The sequence below is a fragment of the Marmota marmota genome, unplaced genomic scaffold, assembly GCF_001458135.2.
Source record: "Marmota marmota marmota unplaced genomic scaffold, marMar, whole genome shotgun sequence".
Classification (NCBI taxonomy): Eukaryota; Metazoa; Chordata; class Mammalia; order Rodentia; family Sciuridae; genus Marmota; species Marmota marmota.
In genome coordinates this window covers 29,828,074-29,844,955 of record NW_026000174.1, presented here as the reverse complement: position 1 = coordinate 29,844,955, position 16,882 = coordinate 29,828,074, and the positions used below count along the sequence as shown (strand labels likewise).

The 16,882-nt window shown below is 44.6% G+C and overlaps 1 protein-coding gene across 22 annotated transcripts in view; it reads left to right on the top strand.

Moving 5' to 3' along the window:
* Nucleotides 1-16,882, top strand: part of Abcc8 (ATP binding cassette subfamily C member 8) — a 76,821-nt gene that overhangs the window by 16,380 nt on the left and 43,559 nt on the right. For 20 of the 22 annotated variants that reach the window (XR_007342353.1, XR_007342356.1, XR_007342354.1 and 17 more), the window contains exons 7-10: nucleotides 4,836-5,000; nucleotides 7,733-7,888; nucleotides 12,257-12,391; nucleotides 12,681-12,843. Coding sequence is in view for 12 of the 22 variants with exons in the window: in XM_048788437.1 (XP_048644394.1) it covers nucleotides 4,836-5,000; nucleotides 7,733-7,888; nucleotides 12,257-12,391; nucleotides 12,681-12,843 (619 nt within the window). In the remaining 10 variants the exon portion in view is untranslated. Of the gene's footprint in view, nucleotides 1-4,835; nucleotides 5,001-7,732; nucleotides 7,889-12,212; nucleotides 12,392-12,680; nucleotides 12,844-16,882 lie in introns of those variants that run through there. The other 2 variants (XM_048788439.1, XM_048788443.1) reach the window with 2 other exon arrangements.

Below are 16,882 nucleotides of genomic sequence, written 5' to 3'. Positions count from 1 at the left end.
CTGTGTGTGTGTGTGTGTCTGTGTGTGTGTGTATGTGTAGCATGTGTTTTCATTCCTGTTTGGGGAGCTATACTTTGGGCTATCACTATAGATATCTTTTTTTTAAATAATTTTTAGTTGTCAATGGACTTTATTTTATTTATTTATATGTGGGGCTGAGAATTGAACCCAGTGCCTCGCACATGATAGGCAGGCACTCTGCCAATGAGCCACCGCTCCAGCCCCCACTATGGGTATCTTAATGGACTTAAATGCATTGGTGTTGCTGTGACTTTGGGGTGTTTGTGTAAACTGGCCTCTTTGCTGCTCTGGTTTGGAGTGCCCACCTTCACTCCATTGGCTCCTCCTCAGCCACCAAGACTCCATTCAATGCCATCTCCTCTAGGAAGCCTTCTGATTGAATTAGAATTTCCCCCTCTGTGCTTCTATCATGCCCTGTGCTCCCACATCAAAGCACCCCTTGTCTCTTTCCAGCTTGACCCTGAATCTCCCAAGAGTTCAGACAGGAACTGCATTGAATGATCTCTATGTGCCTAGCACCCAGCTTCCTGCTTGACCTTCAGGAGACACTGGGAAAATCAATTCTGCAATGAATAATAAATCCTCACAGTAAACTCTCTGAAGTATACCCTTTTTTATGTTTATTTTATTTATTGTTTTATGTGGTGTTGAGGATCAAACCCAGGGCCCCAAATATGCTAGGTGAACGCTCTACCACTGAGCCACTACCCCAGCCCCTGAAGTATACCCTTGATGGGCTTATTTTATAAGTGAGGATACAGACTCAGAGAGGTCAAGAATTTACCTAAGGACACAATGGCTAATGTATGATGAGCTGGGATTCAAACTAAGATATGGCTGACCTCCAGGTCCAGGCTCTTGACGACAATGTCAGATATTCTGTGGGCAATCAAAGATAGTTTGGGGTTTTTTTCCCCAGGGCTTCCCAGATGAAAACTCACCTTTTGACCCCTGCTAAAATAGAAAGCAAGAACCCGAGTGACCATCTTTAAGCTCCAGAACACACAGAAGGGGACAATTCCAATCATACCTCTGTCCAAGAGGACAACAGGGTCAGAACCATAGAGGTGGGAGTCCTGAATTCTGGTTCCACCTCTGCAACTAATCCTCATTATGCTCTTCAGCAGTCACTTACATTCTGTAGGTCTCAACTGCCAAATGGGGACGTGTGCAACAACTTCTGTAGAAAGTCCATGGAGCATAAAGATCAGAAGCATTGGTTAATTTTAAAAAGTATTTATTTTCCAGGGAAAAGCCCTGGAAACAAACATAGCTTCTTCCCTGAGAGCATGTGAAAATGCAAAAAAACTAGGACATACGAGCTTCCAGAGATTTTATCTGCCACGAATGGCAAGCTGTGGTCCTTGGTCTTTTGTCTCCAGCTATTGGACCTTCAGGGTGCTGGCCAGTGTCCTCACAACCATTGTCCCAGGGCCCTCTTCCCACTAGACTTCCCCTGGGCAGCACCCCAACCTCTTGGCCAGCCTGTTTCCTACTTAACCAAAACCTAGCTATTCCAGGTTCCATCCCTTTGAAACTGTCTCTTTTTTGAATTAAAAAATATTTATTAGAGCATTATAATTATACGTAGTATTTGGGATCATTTTGACAAAATCACACGTGCAAAGAATTTGATTTCCATCCCCATGCCCCACTTTCTTCCCCTCCTCCCTCCCCATATTCTCCCTTTCCTTCTCTTCTAAACATCCTTTCTTCTACATATACATAAAGGTGAAATTCCCTTTGGTACCTTTATATATGAATATAACATATTTTGTTAAATTCATTCCATTTTCTTCCCCTTTTCCTTTCCTTCCTCCCTCCCTCTCATTCTCCTTCTACCCTACTAATCTTCCCTGTATCTTTATGATATCCAATCCCTTCCTCTACTGCCCTCTTTCCCTTATTTTGTTCTGGCTTCCGCATCTGAAAGAAAACATTCAACCCTAATTTTCTGAGTCTTTCTTATTTCACTTAGCGTGATGTTCTCCATTTCCATCCATTTACCAGCAAATGCTCTTATTTCATTTTTCTTATGGCTGAGAAACACTCCGTTGTGTATGTATACCACATTCTCTTGATCCTTTCATCTACTGACAGGCATCTAGATTGATTCCATAGTTTGGCTATTGTGAAGTGAGCTGCTCTAAACATTGAAGTGGCTTAATTACTATTGTACGCTGATTTTAATTCTTCGGGATAAAACCGAGGTGTGGGATAGCTGGGTCATATGGTGGTTCCATTCCTAGTGTTTTGAAGAGTCTCCGCACTGCAGTCCCACCGACAATGTAAGCATGGACCTTCTTCCCCACATCCTCACCAGCAGTTATTACTCCTCATGTTCTTAATAATTGCCATTCCAGCTCGAGTGAGAACTCTTAGTGTTGAAACTGTCTCCTTCAAGAGACAATGACGACAATGTCAGATATTCTGTGGGCAATCAAAGATAGTTTTAGGGTTTTTCCCAGGGCTTCCCAGATGGAAAACTCACCTTTTGACCCATGTAAAAATAGAAAGCAAGAACCCAAGTGACCATCTTTAAGCTCCAGAGCACACAGAAGGGAACAATTCCAGTCATACCTCTGTATGATCATGACCTAATGACTTACACCTGCAGCAAGATTGTCATTTTTTTTTCTTTCTAAATGGGTCTCAAAATTCTTGACCCACAGAAATTTGTTGCTGTTGTTGTTTTTTGCAGGAGAGGCCTAAGGTGTGTTTTAGGGGAGAGAAGAACCAAGATTTTGCCTTTAGAGCCGCCATAGAGAATTTGTTGCTTTTTAAAAGTGTACAAATATTGAGGACCACTCTCAATCTAGCCATCATGTGTGCTCAGCTGACCTCTCCTGCCCTCACTCTTCAGCCTGTGAATCTCTTCGTTGCTGTGACACAGCACATATGGCGTTCCATGCTGTTCAAGAGCTCTCCAGCTGATGGGTAGTCTTGGGTGCACTGTGTTCCCATGAGTATCATAATGTCCCCAACCATTCCAAAAGGCTAGACATTTGTGTGAGGTTTGTATCTCCTCTTACCCTAATTTAGAGACAAACAACTATTTCCTTATGTTAAATTATTTCCCTTGGGATGATGCCCACGGAGTGTTTTGTTGTTTTAAAATAATGGATTCTACTGTCCAGAGCTGGGTCTCTGTAAAGGCTTGGTGGAACAGAAAATTCCCAGGGCATGTTAAATAGGCCTGGGTGTCCTGAGCCAGGCACCTGTCAGAGATTGACTCAGGGTAAATGGGCTGGATGAGGCTTAGGTGGTGGGTCTCTGCTAATGTCTTGAGATCACACCGATTCATATCCATATGTTGTCTCCTGACCCGCATGTGGCCTGGGCACAGCCATTTAACCATGCTGAGACTCCATTTCCTCATGCGCAAAATGGGGCCAGTGATGGTACCTTTCTCATGAAGCATTGTGAGAATGGAGTTCTACACCTGACCCTGTTGCCTGCCCCTTCTTCCCTTGTAAAATCGAGTCTCTCCCCTGTGGCCTAATTTTAAGGTCCCTTTTGCTGCCACCAACCCATCTTTGCCATTCTACCTTCTACCTCCTGCCTCTGTCTTTCCCTCTGGTTCATAAGTAAATAGGACAGAGATCCCAGGGGTCCATCCATGGTAGGGCCTTTGTCTGGAGTCTTGCACTTACCCCTCAGTGGTCTCCCTGTGTCTTTTTCCTGTTCCCTCAACAGAGAGAGACCCCATCCCTCCAAGCTAAGAGGTACATCTATAAGCAAGCCAGACAGTTTCAGGGAGCAATGAGAGCTGGTTTGTAGTGCCCCTCTTAAACCAAGAGTGGGGTCTTTCTGCCATCAGGAAGCTCTATAGCCAAGATCCAGGAATTTATGGATCCAGGAATTTCTCCACTGAGAGTCCTGCCCCACTCAGCTTGATCCTGGCTGGGGACATGCCCTTGTGCTCCTTCTCATCACTTTATTCTTTTCTTTTTTACCCTGCAGCAGCTCCCACACCCTTCCAAATAGCATGCAAAGTTCAGGGCAGAGTCTCAGGAAGGGGACAGTTCTGTCTTCGTGGAAATATTGATGTGCATCTGCTGGAGAGGGATGAACTTATCAAGATCAAAGTTTTCCTGGGAGCTAGTGATGCTGAATTTGGAAACAGACACACTGTTGTTCTGTGGTATCTTTAGCAACAAAGGCAAAATGTTTTCCTTCACTGGGTATTATCTGAAATCTTGCTAGAAGTGCAGAGAAAGAACCTCCATTTGAAAGGAGGGGTCCTGGGAACCCACAGCTGGGCCCGTGGGGGCTTAGATCTGAAATCTTTTTAGTCTATTGTAAGCGCTGAGTTCCCATCTTTCCCCCGGGAGCATCACAGTGCCAGGTTTCCCACTGGTCTTTTCTGCCCAGAAGTTACCACACAACAGGCTGTTGGTAAGTAGGGGACAAGGCAGATGCTGATTGCATTTCTGCAGCAGAGAACACATCATGGGATTTGCTCTAACAGTTCTGGATTTGGCTTCTCTGTGATTTGCTTTATTTATTCTTGTTCCATTCAGAGTCATCCCTCCTGGGCCACAATGCCGAGAGTCATATTTATGGGTCTGAGATTAGAACTAGGCCTCATTCCCTTCCCCTAAGTGGAAGATGAGGAGGGTACAATCTGCCCTCCCTGTAGTTGGAAGAACGTATAGTTGGACTTACCAGTCGGATTTTTCACTCAAACAATTGCACAAGGCTTTGCAAGCAAGGGGTCTTTTACTAATCACGGCCATGATGGCGCAGGGATACATACTGATGTTGTCATTTTGCAGGCAATGGCACTACCTCTGAACATTCTTTTCCAACAGACACAATTCCTCGGAGTTTATTTTGTCTCATCCCAAGAGTTCCTTGCTAATGCTTACGTCTTAGCCGTGCTTCTGTTCCTTGCCCTCCTACTGCAAAGGACGTTTCTACAAGCATCCTACTACGTGGCCATTGAAACTGGAATTAACTTGAGGGGAGCAATACAGGTACTTGCATGATGATTTTTTTTTCACTTCACAATAAGAACTGCATTGTTTGCTCAAGAAAAACTCTGCTGTGAATTTATATCTGTTGCCTTTCATTAGTGTTTGGAAGTAATGATTAGGAAAGCAGTGTGGGATAATGAAAAGTGGGACCTGGGCCATGTAGTAAGTACTTCTGGCTCTGGTTCTGCCTTGGACTAGACCTGGGATGTCCACTGCTCAGCCCTTGGGCCTCTGTACCCTTGAACGTGGCAGACATCGCCCATCAGTCAATCATGGCATTCTTGCTGAGTGCAGACGCAACCTCAGAATCGTTCTCTGAGTGCTGTTCCAGAGTTCTGCTACCAAATAATCTTCTTTGGGTGCAAAAACAGATATGTGTTAGACATGGAAGATCTACCTAGCCTCTACTAAGATCTATTTGAGCTCTTAAATCTGGGGTCACTAATGAGAGAGACTTGTCCGTCTGATGTATCATTTAAGTGTAAACTCTTGGTCCTGCCTTCTGTGGATTCCTTCTCAGAGTTGCTGGGAAGGATCATCAAAGCCAGGGAGGATTCAAGGCCCCTTTGAAGATGGTGGTGATAAGGGTACTTAAGGCCACAGTGTTTCCATTAGAATTCTGATTCAGTGATTGGAAAGAGAACCCTCCAGAAGAGTAGTTTAAAGAGGACAGGAGTTTGTTAATTTTTCACATTTAGTCAGAACGGATACAGCAGCTACACAATCATCTGAGACCATGTGTGCTGCTTGTTCTCTTTGTGCAATGGGGGGAGTGGACAGCCAAATGATTCTGCCATACACAGTGATTCCATGAAGTTGTAGTAAAATCCCAAAGCCACCTAATCCTTCAAAAATGTCCTTCAGAATCAGTAACATTGACTGGTCCTGTGAGAGCTAGGATCAGAGGCTCTGTTGAAAAGGGACTGAGAGAAAGGTACATTCTGGGCTGGAGAGAGTATCAGGGACTGAACCCTGGCTATCTTGGTGTTGTTGTATAGTACAAAACCTGAACAGCTATACAGGAAGCACTGCCCACCTCCACTGGATTTTCATGGAGAAAACAGAGTATTTCCTTAGGACATCACCATATAAGAATGGTGGAAAGTGCCCAGGAAAATCTAAGACCTTCTGAGATTTGGGGACTTCAAAGCTAAGAATAATCAAACTGTTGCTCAGTTTAGAAATCTCTCCAAAAATCCCAGCCTTTGCTCAGACCCCTCCAGTGACAGACAGACTTGTACAACTGCAACCAATTTTGTGGTTGGATAGTTTTGTGATTAAATCTATTTTCTGTTTGTATGTCATAAATCACACCAGCCCAGAATTTTCCAATTACACTAAAAGAGCCAAAAGTGGCTTCTTAATGTATTAGCATGTAATTGTTTTTATCAAACCGAATCTTTTGCATTAATAAGAGAGACTGATCCGTATGCCGCAAAAAAGAAAATACTGGCATTTATCATGGAAACTAATTAGAAAATAGAAAACCTTCTTCCCCTCAGAGATTTCCAGAAAATTATTTACAGAGAATTTACACTCATAGATGAGAGTCTGTTTCTTCATGAGTTTGAGGATAACCATGTTTTTTTTGCATGAAAAGTTATTATGTGAAATTCCTGAATTATATATAATTTTTAAAAATATATACTGGCTCTCAGTTGGTGTGCAATTTTATGTGTCCCAGCCTTTACTTAATAGTGCTTTACTTGACAGTTGACTCTGTGTGCCCACTTCATTGAAAGTAGGTGATTATCCTTTAAGACCCTATCTCACATAACCTAGGAAGTATATAGATTTGTCCAAAAATATCATTGTCCTTATTTTAAACCTTACCCATGACGCCTATCAATTCCCAGACAGACATAGAGTAGCTTTCTCCTTTAAGAAAACATGACCTCCACCCCCCAAAATCCTGAGTTTATAAAAAGATAAATTAAAGACTAGGAGTCCACTTTACAGCAGGATGCACAATAGAATTGCATTAGAGAGGAGGCATCCCTAGGACACTTAAGACAGAAATGACTTTTTCCTTGTTCAAGAGCACATAGCCTGAAAATTGCAATCTTTCTGGGAGGCACACTCACTCAGCACATAAAGCTGTTAGACGCAGAGCTCATGGGAAACCTTTACCACGGCTCTTCCCTGACAGCCCCATGCAGATCCTGGAGTGGCTGGAGTGCAGGATGGTACTGGGAGTGACTAGCTAGCATTCATGGTCATGTCTCACATCTGCTCTTCCAAGACTGAATCCTGATTTGTTTCAAGACTCAACAGATGACTGACTTGATCCCAGAGTGTGTTGCTGCCCCAGGGTGGACAAGGCCACATTGTAGCAGGCAGCTCCCCACTTTATCATTTTTATGGCTTTGAAATGTGTTCTCCACTGGCCCCTGGTAAATCAAGAGTACAGCTGGACACAAAGATCTGCTTTTAAGATTTAAGAGCCAATTAAGTCCTGTAGCTCAAGGGAGAGACCTTGCTTGCTGGAAAGGAGCTCCCGGCATCCTCATTTCATTGCTCCTTCCCTGAGTGACTTGATCTGTAACTAAACCCTTTCCCTCTCTGAGCCTTTAGTTGCCTTGTTTGTAACACTAGAATGGGAACACCGGCCCCTTACAGAACTGCTCTAAGGCTGCATGGGGAACCCTGGCACATTCCAGAACCACGACATTTGGGCTGGTGAACAGGATGGTGATGATGATGAATGTGAAATACTCTGCTCTTGCTTCTAGACCAAGATTTATAATAAAATTATGCACCTGTCCACCTCCAACCTGTCCATGGGGGAAATGACTGCTGGGCAGATCTGCAACCTGGTGGCCATCGACACCAACCAACTCATGTGGTTTTTCTTCTTATGCCCAAACCTCTGGGCTATGCCAGTACAGGTACTGAATGTGTGCTTGGGGGATGGGGGTGGAAGCAGGACATAAAACCATGATCTGCTGGCATGTGTCCAGTTTCTAGGCACTCACCATTTCCATTCTGTTTGCCTGTATCTGTTACCCCTTAGGGTCCCCATGAGGTATACCCCTGGGTCCCTTTAGTATCTCAAACATTGCAAGTGTCTAACCATCTCTTAATAATCAGAGATGGCTGTGTCATTAAGACTTTGAAACTACAGCCAACTTTAAATAAACTGTATAATAATCACATGTGGAACATTTCTACAGACACTAAAAGTTATGTTATAACAAAGTGCTTAATTACACTACAAAATGATCCTGATGTATCTTTATTTATTTATTTAGGTACTGGAGATTTAACCCCAGAGGTACTTTACCACTGAGCTACATCGCCAGCACTTTTTACATTCTATTTTAGGACAGGGTCTTGCTAAATTTCTGAGACTTAAATTTGCAGTCCTCCTGCCTCAACCTCCCAAGTCACTAGGATTATAATGTATCTTTAAAAAAAGAAAAAGAAGTTACAAAATAGTATGTGCAGTAGGCTTCCTACTAAACTCAATATGCATATATATACAATATATATATTGCACAAAGTCAATATATATATACATTGCACAAAGTCAATCAGAAGAAGGAAGTGGAAGTCCCCAAGATGGGATTGCAAGTGATTTTTGTTTTCTTTATTTGTTTCTAAGCTCTCCAATAAGTGTGTATTATTTTTGGAAATTAAAAATGTGATATGTTTTGAAACTGGACAATTTCCAGCACTGGCCCAGGAGCAGACACATCCTTCCTGGATGTTAGTAGGAGAATCCTCCTTACTTGATCCTGGCCTCTTACGCACTCTTATCTCTGGAGTTGTTCCTCCATGGAATCTGATGCCTGTCATGGGAATGAATTTTCACCTCACTGCTCAGACCAGAAACTTAAATCCCAGACTCTTTTCCAGAGAGGCTTCAGGGTCCACAGGATTGGCCTAGTGTAGAAGGTGTCTGGACTTTAGATGAGACAGGCTGCTGAAAATACTTAGCCTCTCTGAGCCTTGGTTTTCCCATATGTGAAAGGGGAACAATTCCTACTCTCTGTAGTTGCAGTGATGATTCAGTTAGATAATGTAGGTAAACACCAAGCAGAGTACCCAGCAGTGGTCACTTGCAACATCAGATCCCTTGACATCTAAGTGTTTGCTATGAGTGAGGCTTTATCAGAATCCATTGGTTCTTGGAATACAGATTGCATAAACCTTAATCTTAAGTGGAGTGTATTGGTCCTCCTTGCCTGTAAAACGTAGAATTAAAATATATTAAAGGAAAATAGAAGCAGCAACTCACACAGGGAGACAGCTAGGAAGACACAACGTAGGGCAGGAGGAACAGCTGTCTATGCAGTTACCATTACTACATATGCATGCTCAGATTGCCCTGCTCCCCTCTGCCAAGAAGGAGCAATGACTACAAAAGCATGAAAGGGCCTGGAGAGCTCATCTATTGCAGTCACCAGCTTTTTACCCACGAGTTCTTTCTGTTGTGTCCCCTTGAACAACCTGCTTTATAAGATTTCATCCACTGAACCTGTTACGTTATTGTTACTAGTATGTATGGTGTTTATTGCATGTGCATCATTGCTCAGAGTACTAGCTGGTGACTGTGCTGGCCCTGTCCCAGGCCCTCTCATTTGTGTAATTGAAACCTTACACACAAGAGAGGGGGCAGAGACTTTTATCTGCACTAATTAATTACTTTGCATATTTATCATGAAATAGCATGTGATTTCTGATTTGTTGTTGTTTGAGGTGGCTTTTGCTCTGTTGCCCAAGCTGGCCCCAAGCTCCTAAACTTCCTCAGCCTCCCAAGTACAGGCATACACCACTACACTTGGTTGATTTTTCATTTTTAATTAATCAACACTATAACCTTTGCCACTTAAAGATCTGGCCAGCATACAGGAGTTACTGTTGACTGTTGAGAGCTGGGGAGGTAGCTCAGTGATAGAGTGCCTGCCTAGCGTGTGCAGGACCCTGGATTCGATCCCCAGCACCACCCTTCAAAAAGAGTAGATATAATTTCAGCCCCAAGGCAAGGAAACAGCCTGGCCAGGATTCTCTGGGCAACCTGGTTGGCCACAGAGCGCAAGAGGCTTTTTGTAATATTGCAGTTAGCTCCTTTTCCTCTTCCTGTGTGAGCCCCAAGGGCTCTCCTCGTGCATAATCTATTTTTTTTTTTTTGGTAACACACTTTAAAAAAATTAACAGCTTTGTTGAGATATAATTCATCTACTTAAAATGATACAATTCAGTGGATTTTTGTATAATCACAGAGTTGTACAACGATCACAAATTTAGAACATTTTCATACCCCAAAAAGAAACCTGTCCCCATTGGCAGTCTACTCATCCCAGCCCCCAGTTCTAGGCAACTGCTCTTCTACATATACTTTCAAATTCTATTTCTCATAAAGAAAAAAATTTTATTCACACATGTGCATGCAATTTTAGGGGCTGTCCCTTGACATGCATCAAGGTTAAGGAACTCAGCCATGGTAGAAACCTGTTTCCTCATTCCATATGTATCTGAAGCCCAGAGAGGGCAAGGGTCCAAGGCCACATAGGGAATTAATAACAGCACATTACCAACATATCTCCTTTCTATGGTTCCCTTGTGACAGGGCTCCCACGAGACTTTTATATTTTAAAGAAAGGTTATCCACCTTGCATTGATCTCCCACTTCATGCAAGGTACTATTTTAGGTGCCTGTTGTAGAGGTTCATTTAATCTTCATGACAGTCCAGTGAAGTAGGCATTATAATCACCATTTTAAAGATGAATACTTTCTGAGACTCAGAGAGGTTAGGTAATTTGCCCAAGATTGCACAACTGATAAGTGGTGGGGTTGCACTATAACTCAGGGCCAAAGACCCCAGGGACTGTGATCTCCCCACTACAGTAGATACTTTATAACCTGTGAAGAATAGCCCTTTAATTCCTAATACTTGCTTTGCACACCTGGAATTAGTGATTTCTGGTATTATCTCCCAAGAGGGCTATTCCAACCACTGTAGAAGAATGGAATGGACCAAGGAGTCCAAGAAGAACAGGGGGGGGGAGGGGGCATAGAAGCATCAGAAGGAGCCTAGGAACAATAGCTATAGCCCTAGCTCCTGCCCCAGTCACTGCCAGTCCCTTAGAGGTGGTGTGGGTACAGACACTGGCCCCCAACAGGTGCCTTATTAGTGGCTCAGGGTGCCCTGAGAGGTTTCTCAGTGTCTGGCATAAACCCAGTGGCCAAAGAACAGCCGAACTGCCTACTTATGAAAACAGCTCATGTGGAAAAGGACTGGATGCGGGAGAACTTTCCAGGTGGATGACAGGGTGGGCCTGGCCAGGGTAGGAGGTTCATCTCCTAACGAGGCCCTCTGCCCACCTGTGCCAGCATATAACATGAGTTAATCGCTGGGAGGCAGGTGATGATGGGTCAATTCAGAACCTCTCAGACACCTGCTAATGCAGGAGGCTTTCTGTGATTAATGGAAATTGCAGAACTGCCGCCTACTCCAACTTTAGGGTGGTGCAGGGAGCTCAATGCTAGTCTGGTGCAGGGCTCAGGGACTGCATGGCCAACCCAGGTGACTTTTTAATCCTTCTTTTTTTCTTTTCAACTAAGGAAGCTAGTACATCGGTTCTAAAGTATGCCCTGTATTTCTAAACGAAGTGCCTGCCTTTAATGGCGACCTGGGAAACTGTCATCTTGGTGCTTTGGAGACTGGTGAGAATGATTTACCCTTCTCATAAATATTCACAAGCAGGCAGTCATTTACATAAATCTAGAAACAATGAATTCTCTTATCAAAGAATACCTGCCAGCTTCACTAAAAATTTAAAGAGACCAAAAGCATGAGAGTGAAAAACAGTCTCTTGCACCAAGGGCTGGTTTTGTCTGCATCATGGATGCTGCAATTTTGTCCCTTTGTTCAGGGATCACCTTTCGCCAATGAGAGTAAAATGTCAGCCTCAGTATCCAGCACACAGAACAAAACATGTTGTTATGCTCCCGGTGCAGTGTCAGCTCCGACCCTTCCATCAGGAAAGTAGGCTTGAGAGTGAGGCAGCCTTGCAGGTAATGCAGTTAGTTACCAGCCCAGAAATGGCTCATGTGAGAGCCCATCATGTTGATCATCCTTCCTTCTGAGAATGCTTTGTCACACATCCTCCCATGCCCCACTGTCTTCCCAAGACCTTTTGGAAACTTGGGCACCAAGGCCTGTCCCACTGTAGTGAACTGGGGAGGGGAATTTTGTCCCCTGGTAGGGCAGCCTCCAGGTCAGAGAACTCATCCTGCCACCCTCCTCCAGATCATCGTGGGTGTGATTCTCCTTTACTACATCCTTGGGGTCAGTGCCTTAATTGGAGCAGCTGTCATCATTCTACTGGCCCCTGTCCAGTACTTTGTGGCCACCAAACTCTCCCAAGCCCAGCGGAGCACACTGGTGAGTGTCCAAAGGTCCCCTTCCCCACCCTTCCTCAATGTCTGTTTCCTCCCCTACCCTCACATCAGCGGGTCCCCTCTTCCACACCCACACTGTCATTGACCTTGGGTAGGACACTTCACTTGTAGACCTCAGCTTCTGTATCTGTGAAATGGGATTAAAGGAAAGGGCAGGAAGCATCCCTGTAGGAACAGGAGCTGGGTAAAGGATGAGGACATTGACTCAGTGCCTCTCTCTTGGGTGGGGTGGGTATAAAGGCATCTCCCCTCTGACTCACTTACTCCCTCAGGAATATTCCAATGAGAGACTGAAGCAGACCAATGAGATGCTCCGTGGCATCAAGCTGCTCAAGCTGTACGCCTGGGAGAACATCTTCTGCACACGGGTGGAGATGACCCGCAGGAAGGAGATGACCAGCCTCCGGGCCTTTGCTGTCTACACCTCCATCTCCAGTGAGTCCGCCCAACAGGCCAGCCCTGGGTGCTGCTGCCTACATGCAAGGATAGGCTTGGGTGAGGTGTGATGGTGACAGAAGTGGGAGGGTTTGGGTCATCCAACCCAGGGGGATCTCCAACAGACTGTGGTAGCTGAGCCCCCAGAAATCACACAGCTCTCATTCATTTATCCCACAGACATGTACCAAGAGCCCGCTGAGCAGTCACCATGTTGACCTTTAGAATACACTAGTGAGAAAGACAGATGAGGCCTCATTCCTCATAGACCTGATATGTTATTGACAGGGAGCAGTAAGCAAATAAATAACAACAGTTTCTGATTCTTCTAAATGTGAGGACTTTTTAGCAAGTCAGACTGAGCTGCCACTGCCCTGGGGAAGCTAAGAAGAAGCTTCCATTCATCTGGGGCCATGAAAAAGAAGATCCTTAGAGTTCAGATGTCCAAGTTTGAGGGACTCACAGGTATAGGGACTAAAGCTATACTAATCAAGTGATTTGAACCCTAATCCAAGAAAAAAATCAAAACTGATAAACTTGTATATAAAAGCCACTTTACAGAAACTATAGAACTGCTATGGTGATCACTCCTGTTGAATGATGAACTAATAATAAGGAAATAAAAAGCCACAAGAGAAAATGTAGCACTAAGATGAGAATCAGCAGGTTCAAAAAATAGAAGAGTTAGTCTCTCAATATTTATAGATGATAGAATAGTCTACAAGACAATAAAATAAATGTATTTAATATAACCAAAGAGCTAAAAGAAGGTATAAAACCAACAAGGCAACATAGGGGGAAAGTATCAGGGGAAAAGAATAGAAAGAACTTCCAGAATTTAAACTTCTCATTATCGAGATTAATTCAGTGAACATTGATCCCCTGGCCAGAGTGAGGGCACGTGGAGGTCAGGTGATTATCTCACAGTTGGTCTCATGGCTCCAAGGACTCACCCCACAGTAGTTACCCCCGAATTGCATAAGTGGAGTGTGGATATTTAACAACTGGCAGACCTCACTTGGGTTCCCTGACTGCTCCAGTTTAAAAGCCATTATGTATAAGAAGGGCCCAGTAAAATAACCTGGAGAGGAGAAAAAGAAAAAGAAAAGAAAAAACTAATTCAATGGACAAGTTAAATGAATTAACAAACCCGAAGAGAGGATTTGTGAGAAGACAGATCTGTGGGAATCCCGCATAGAATGTGGCAAGAAGAGTAAAAGGAAAATGCTCTCTGCACATTGGGCAACCATTTTACAGATGAAACTGAGGCCCAGGGAGGACTGTGTTCCTGAAGCTACTCCTTAGGTTAGCAGCATGAGTCAGACTAGACCCTATGAAGTCTTCTCTTGCTATTTTCCAGAGTGCTAGGGACCTCCATGGGTAAGGGCACGAAAGCGAGGGTATTGCAAGGTGACTCTTAGGTGAAGAGAAACAATCTAGAATAGGCGATAACAGGAGTGGGAATAGAAGAGGAAATGAGGAGAGCTGGTCCATGCTGACCACCTCCCCCAGCTAAAATTGTTTCTTTTTGGTTCAATGGGAAGAAACACACCTGTGGGGATGGCAGAGCAGGCACTAATGGAGGATATGCTGGGAATATCTTCCAGATAAACTCATACAGCAAGCCTCGTGGAGAATGAGATGGTGCTCAGGTCATCTGTGTGTTCCTGGTGTTCATGCTGTCAGGTGACCACCCTCAATACAAGGGTTACTGCAGGGCACAACTGGGACTGAGCACCCCCTGGGCCAGCCAGACCAGGATGTCCTATGCCTTGGGCAGGACTTCCACTCCAGTCAGCAGTGGCGAGGCCATCCACTAGGCATGGTACAAGCCATGTTTTAGTCAGCTATTTCATAGCTGTGACCAAAAGACCCAACAAAAACAACAGAGGAGGAGAAGTTTATTTGGGGCTCATGCTTTCAGAGGTCTCAGTCCATGGCTGATGCTATTGCTGTGGGCCTGAGGTGAGGCAGAGCATCGCAGCAGAAGAGTGTGGTAGAGGAAAGCAGCTCAGGACATGGCAACAAGGAAGCAGAGAAAGACTGTTCCTCACCAGGGACAAAACATGTATCCCAAAGACATGCCCCTGGTGACCTACCTCCTCTAGCCACACCCTACCTGCGTACAGTTATTCCCAATTCCCAGTTATTCCCAATCAATGAATTAATACATTGGTTAGGTTAAGGCTCTCATAACCCAATAATTTCTTCTATGAATGTTTTGGTATTATCTCACATGAGCTTTTGGCAGGGGTCATATCATATCTAAACCATAATAGTATATTTATACAGAAAGTCCTGCTAGGACCTGATTTTCTCAGAATGAAGCTGTGGGCATGGCAGGCAGCCCGTGCTTACTGGATTCCTCACCAAGACAGTTCAGGTTCCTCATCCTCATCCTCGACCCTGTGATGCTCAGAGAGGGGCTGAACACTCACTCCATGAGACAAGAGAAATTAGATGGAACATCTGGGAACCCAGGAAAGTCAGTGCCCCCAGGCCCAAGTCCATGTCTTCCCTCTCTGTCAGTTCAACTTCTTGTCTCTGGGCTGTTTGGGTTAACAGAACCCTCACCCTTGCATACAGTCCCCTGTGTTAGAGATATCTGAGTGACAGTCACTCTCAGCAGTTGGGAACAGCTGCTGGGGTGGGAGTAGGCGTCTCCCAGCAGCTAAGGGGCTTCTCCCAGCAACAACGTGGCAGGATGAGGTGGGGCAGGATCACCACTGCTGACATGGACAATGGGAAGGTAAGCAGCAAGGAACATGGTGGCATTGGGTCCTCAAGATTCTAGGCACAGTGAGTAACAAAGTAGGAGAATCTCAGGAAATGCAACCTGGGGTAGGTGGCTGCTACTTTGACTACTCCTAGGAGATGTATATTCCTAGGTGTATTTGTGGATTCCAAACTATAACATGGGACATGTTTTCCTATGTAAACAACATCCTACAATGCCTAGGTTTCTTGGCTAGCCCATCAAAATAGGTTCTCTTTGTCCTTTTGGGACCCTCAAAAGACAAGCCATGGCTTTGTGACCACGAAGACGTAAGGAAAGAGACTTCATTTTGTCAAGAGCCAAGATGACTCTGGAAGGGGCAGGGGGCTCTGGAACCAAGCAGGAGCCTTCCCAGGGCTATGAACCCATCCAGGTGGCCTATAGGTACAAAGAGAACAGCCAGGTTTGCCTCTGAAAGGAATAGAAAAAGAAGAGGCCTCAAGGAGGTATTTTTAAAATTATTATTTTAATTGTACTTATGGGGTACAGTGTGATAATTTTGATAGATGTATACCATGTATACTAGTCAAATCCTGATAATTAGTGTGAACTATAGTCCCCTCACTGGGCACTAGAACTTTAGAATTCAAGTGAAATAAGCCAGACACATAAAGACAAATAGTGATTGCTAGAGGTTGGGAAAGGTGGTGGAGAGGGCGCTGGATAACGATGGAAACACACACTAGCTGGAAGGAATAAGTTCTCATGTCCTTCAGGTAGAGCGCTGAAAGGTGGGTTCTGTTTGCTCAATGTGTCATCCTTCCAGAGATGTGTCTCTTCTCATGAACCAGCCCTGGGAGTGGGAGAGAGATGGGTGGTGTTGGGGTACTGCCCAGTCATCGGCACATGTTTGCAGTGTGTTCTCATTTGCCTCTTCCTGGACTTCCTCCTCCTGTTACTGGGATCAAGACACAGGTCATTAGGCTGAGGTAATGGGAATCTCTTATTCTCACCCCTGGTGCCAGTCATGGGGTCCTGGCAACACAGAAGAGCCTGGGAGTCATGTTTCCTGATGGGGCCCAAGCCGAGGATGCCTGCTGGGCTTTCAGTCTGGTCATCCAGACTGGCCATGCACTCAAGCCTGCAGGGCAGACAAGATTGCCTCTGATACTCTATCTGATGGTCTCATTGTCAGTGTCACTGACAGCCCATATGTGGCACCCTGGTGGCGCAGAAGACTGAAAAGCAAAGAGACACAGCTTTCCCCAACATCAGAATCCATATTTCTTTTTGAAGGAAAACAGATGTAAGTCACTTAGTGGA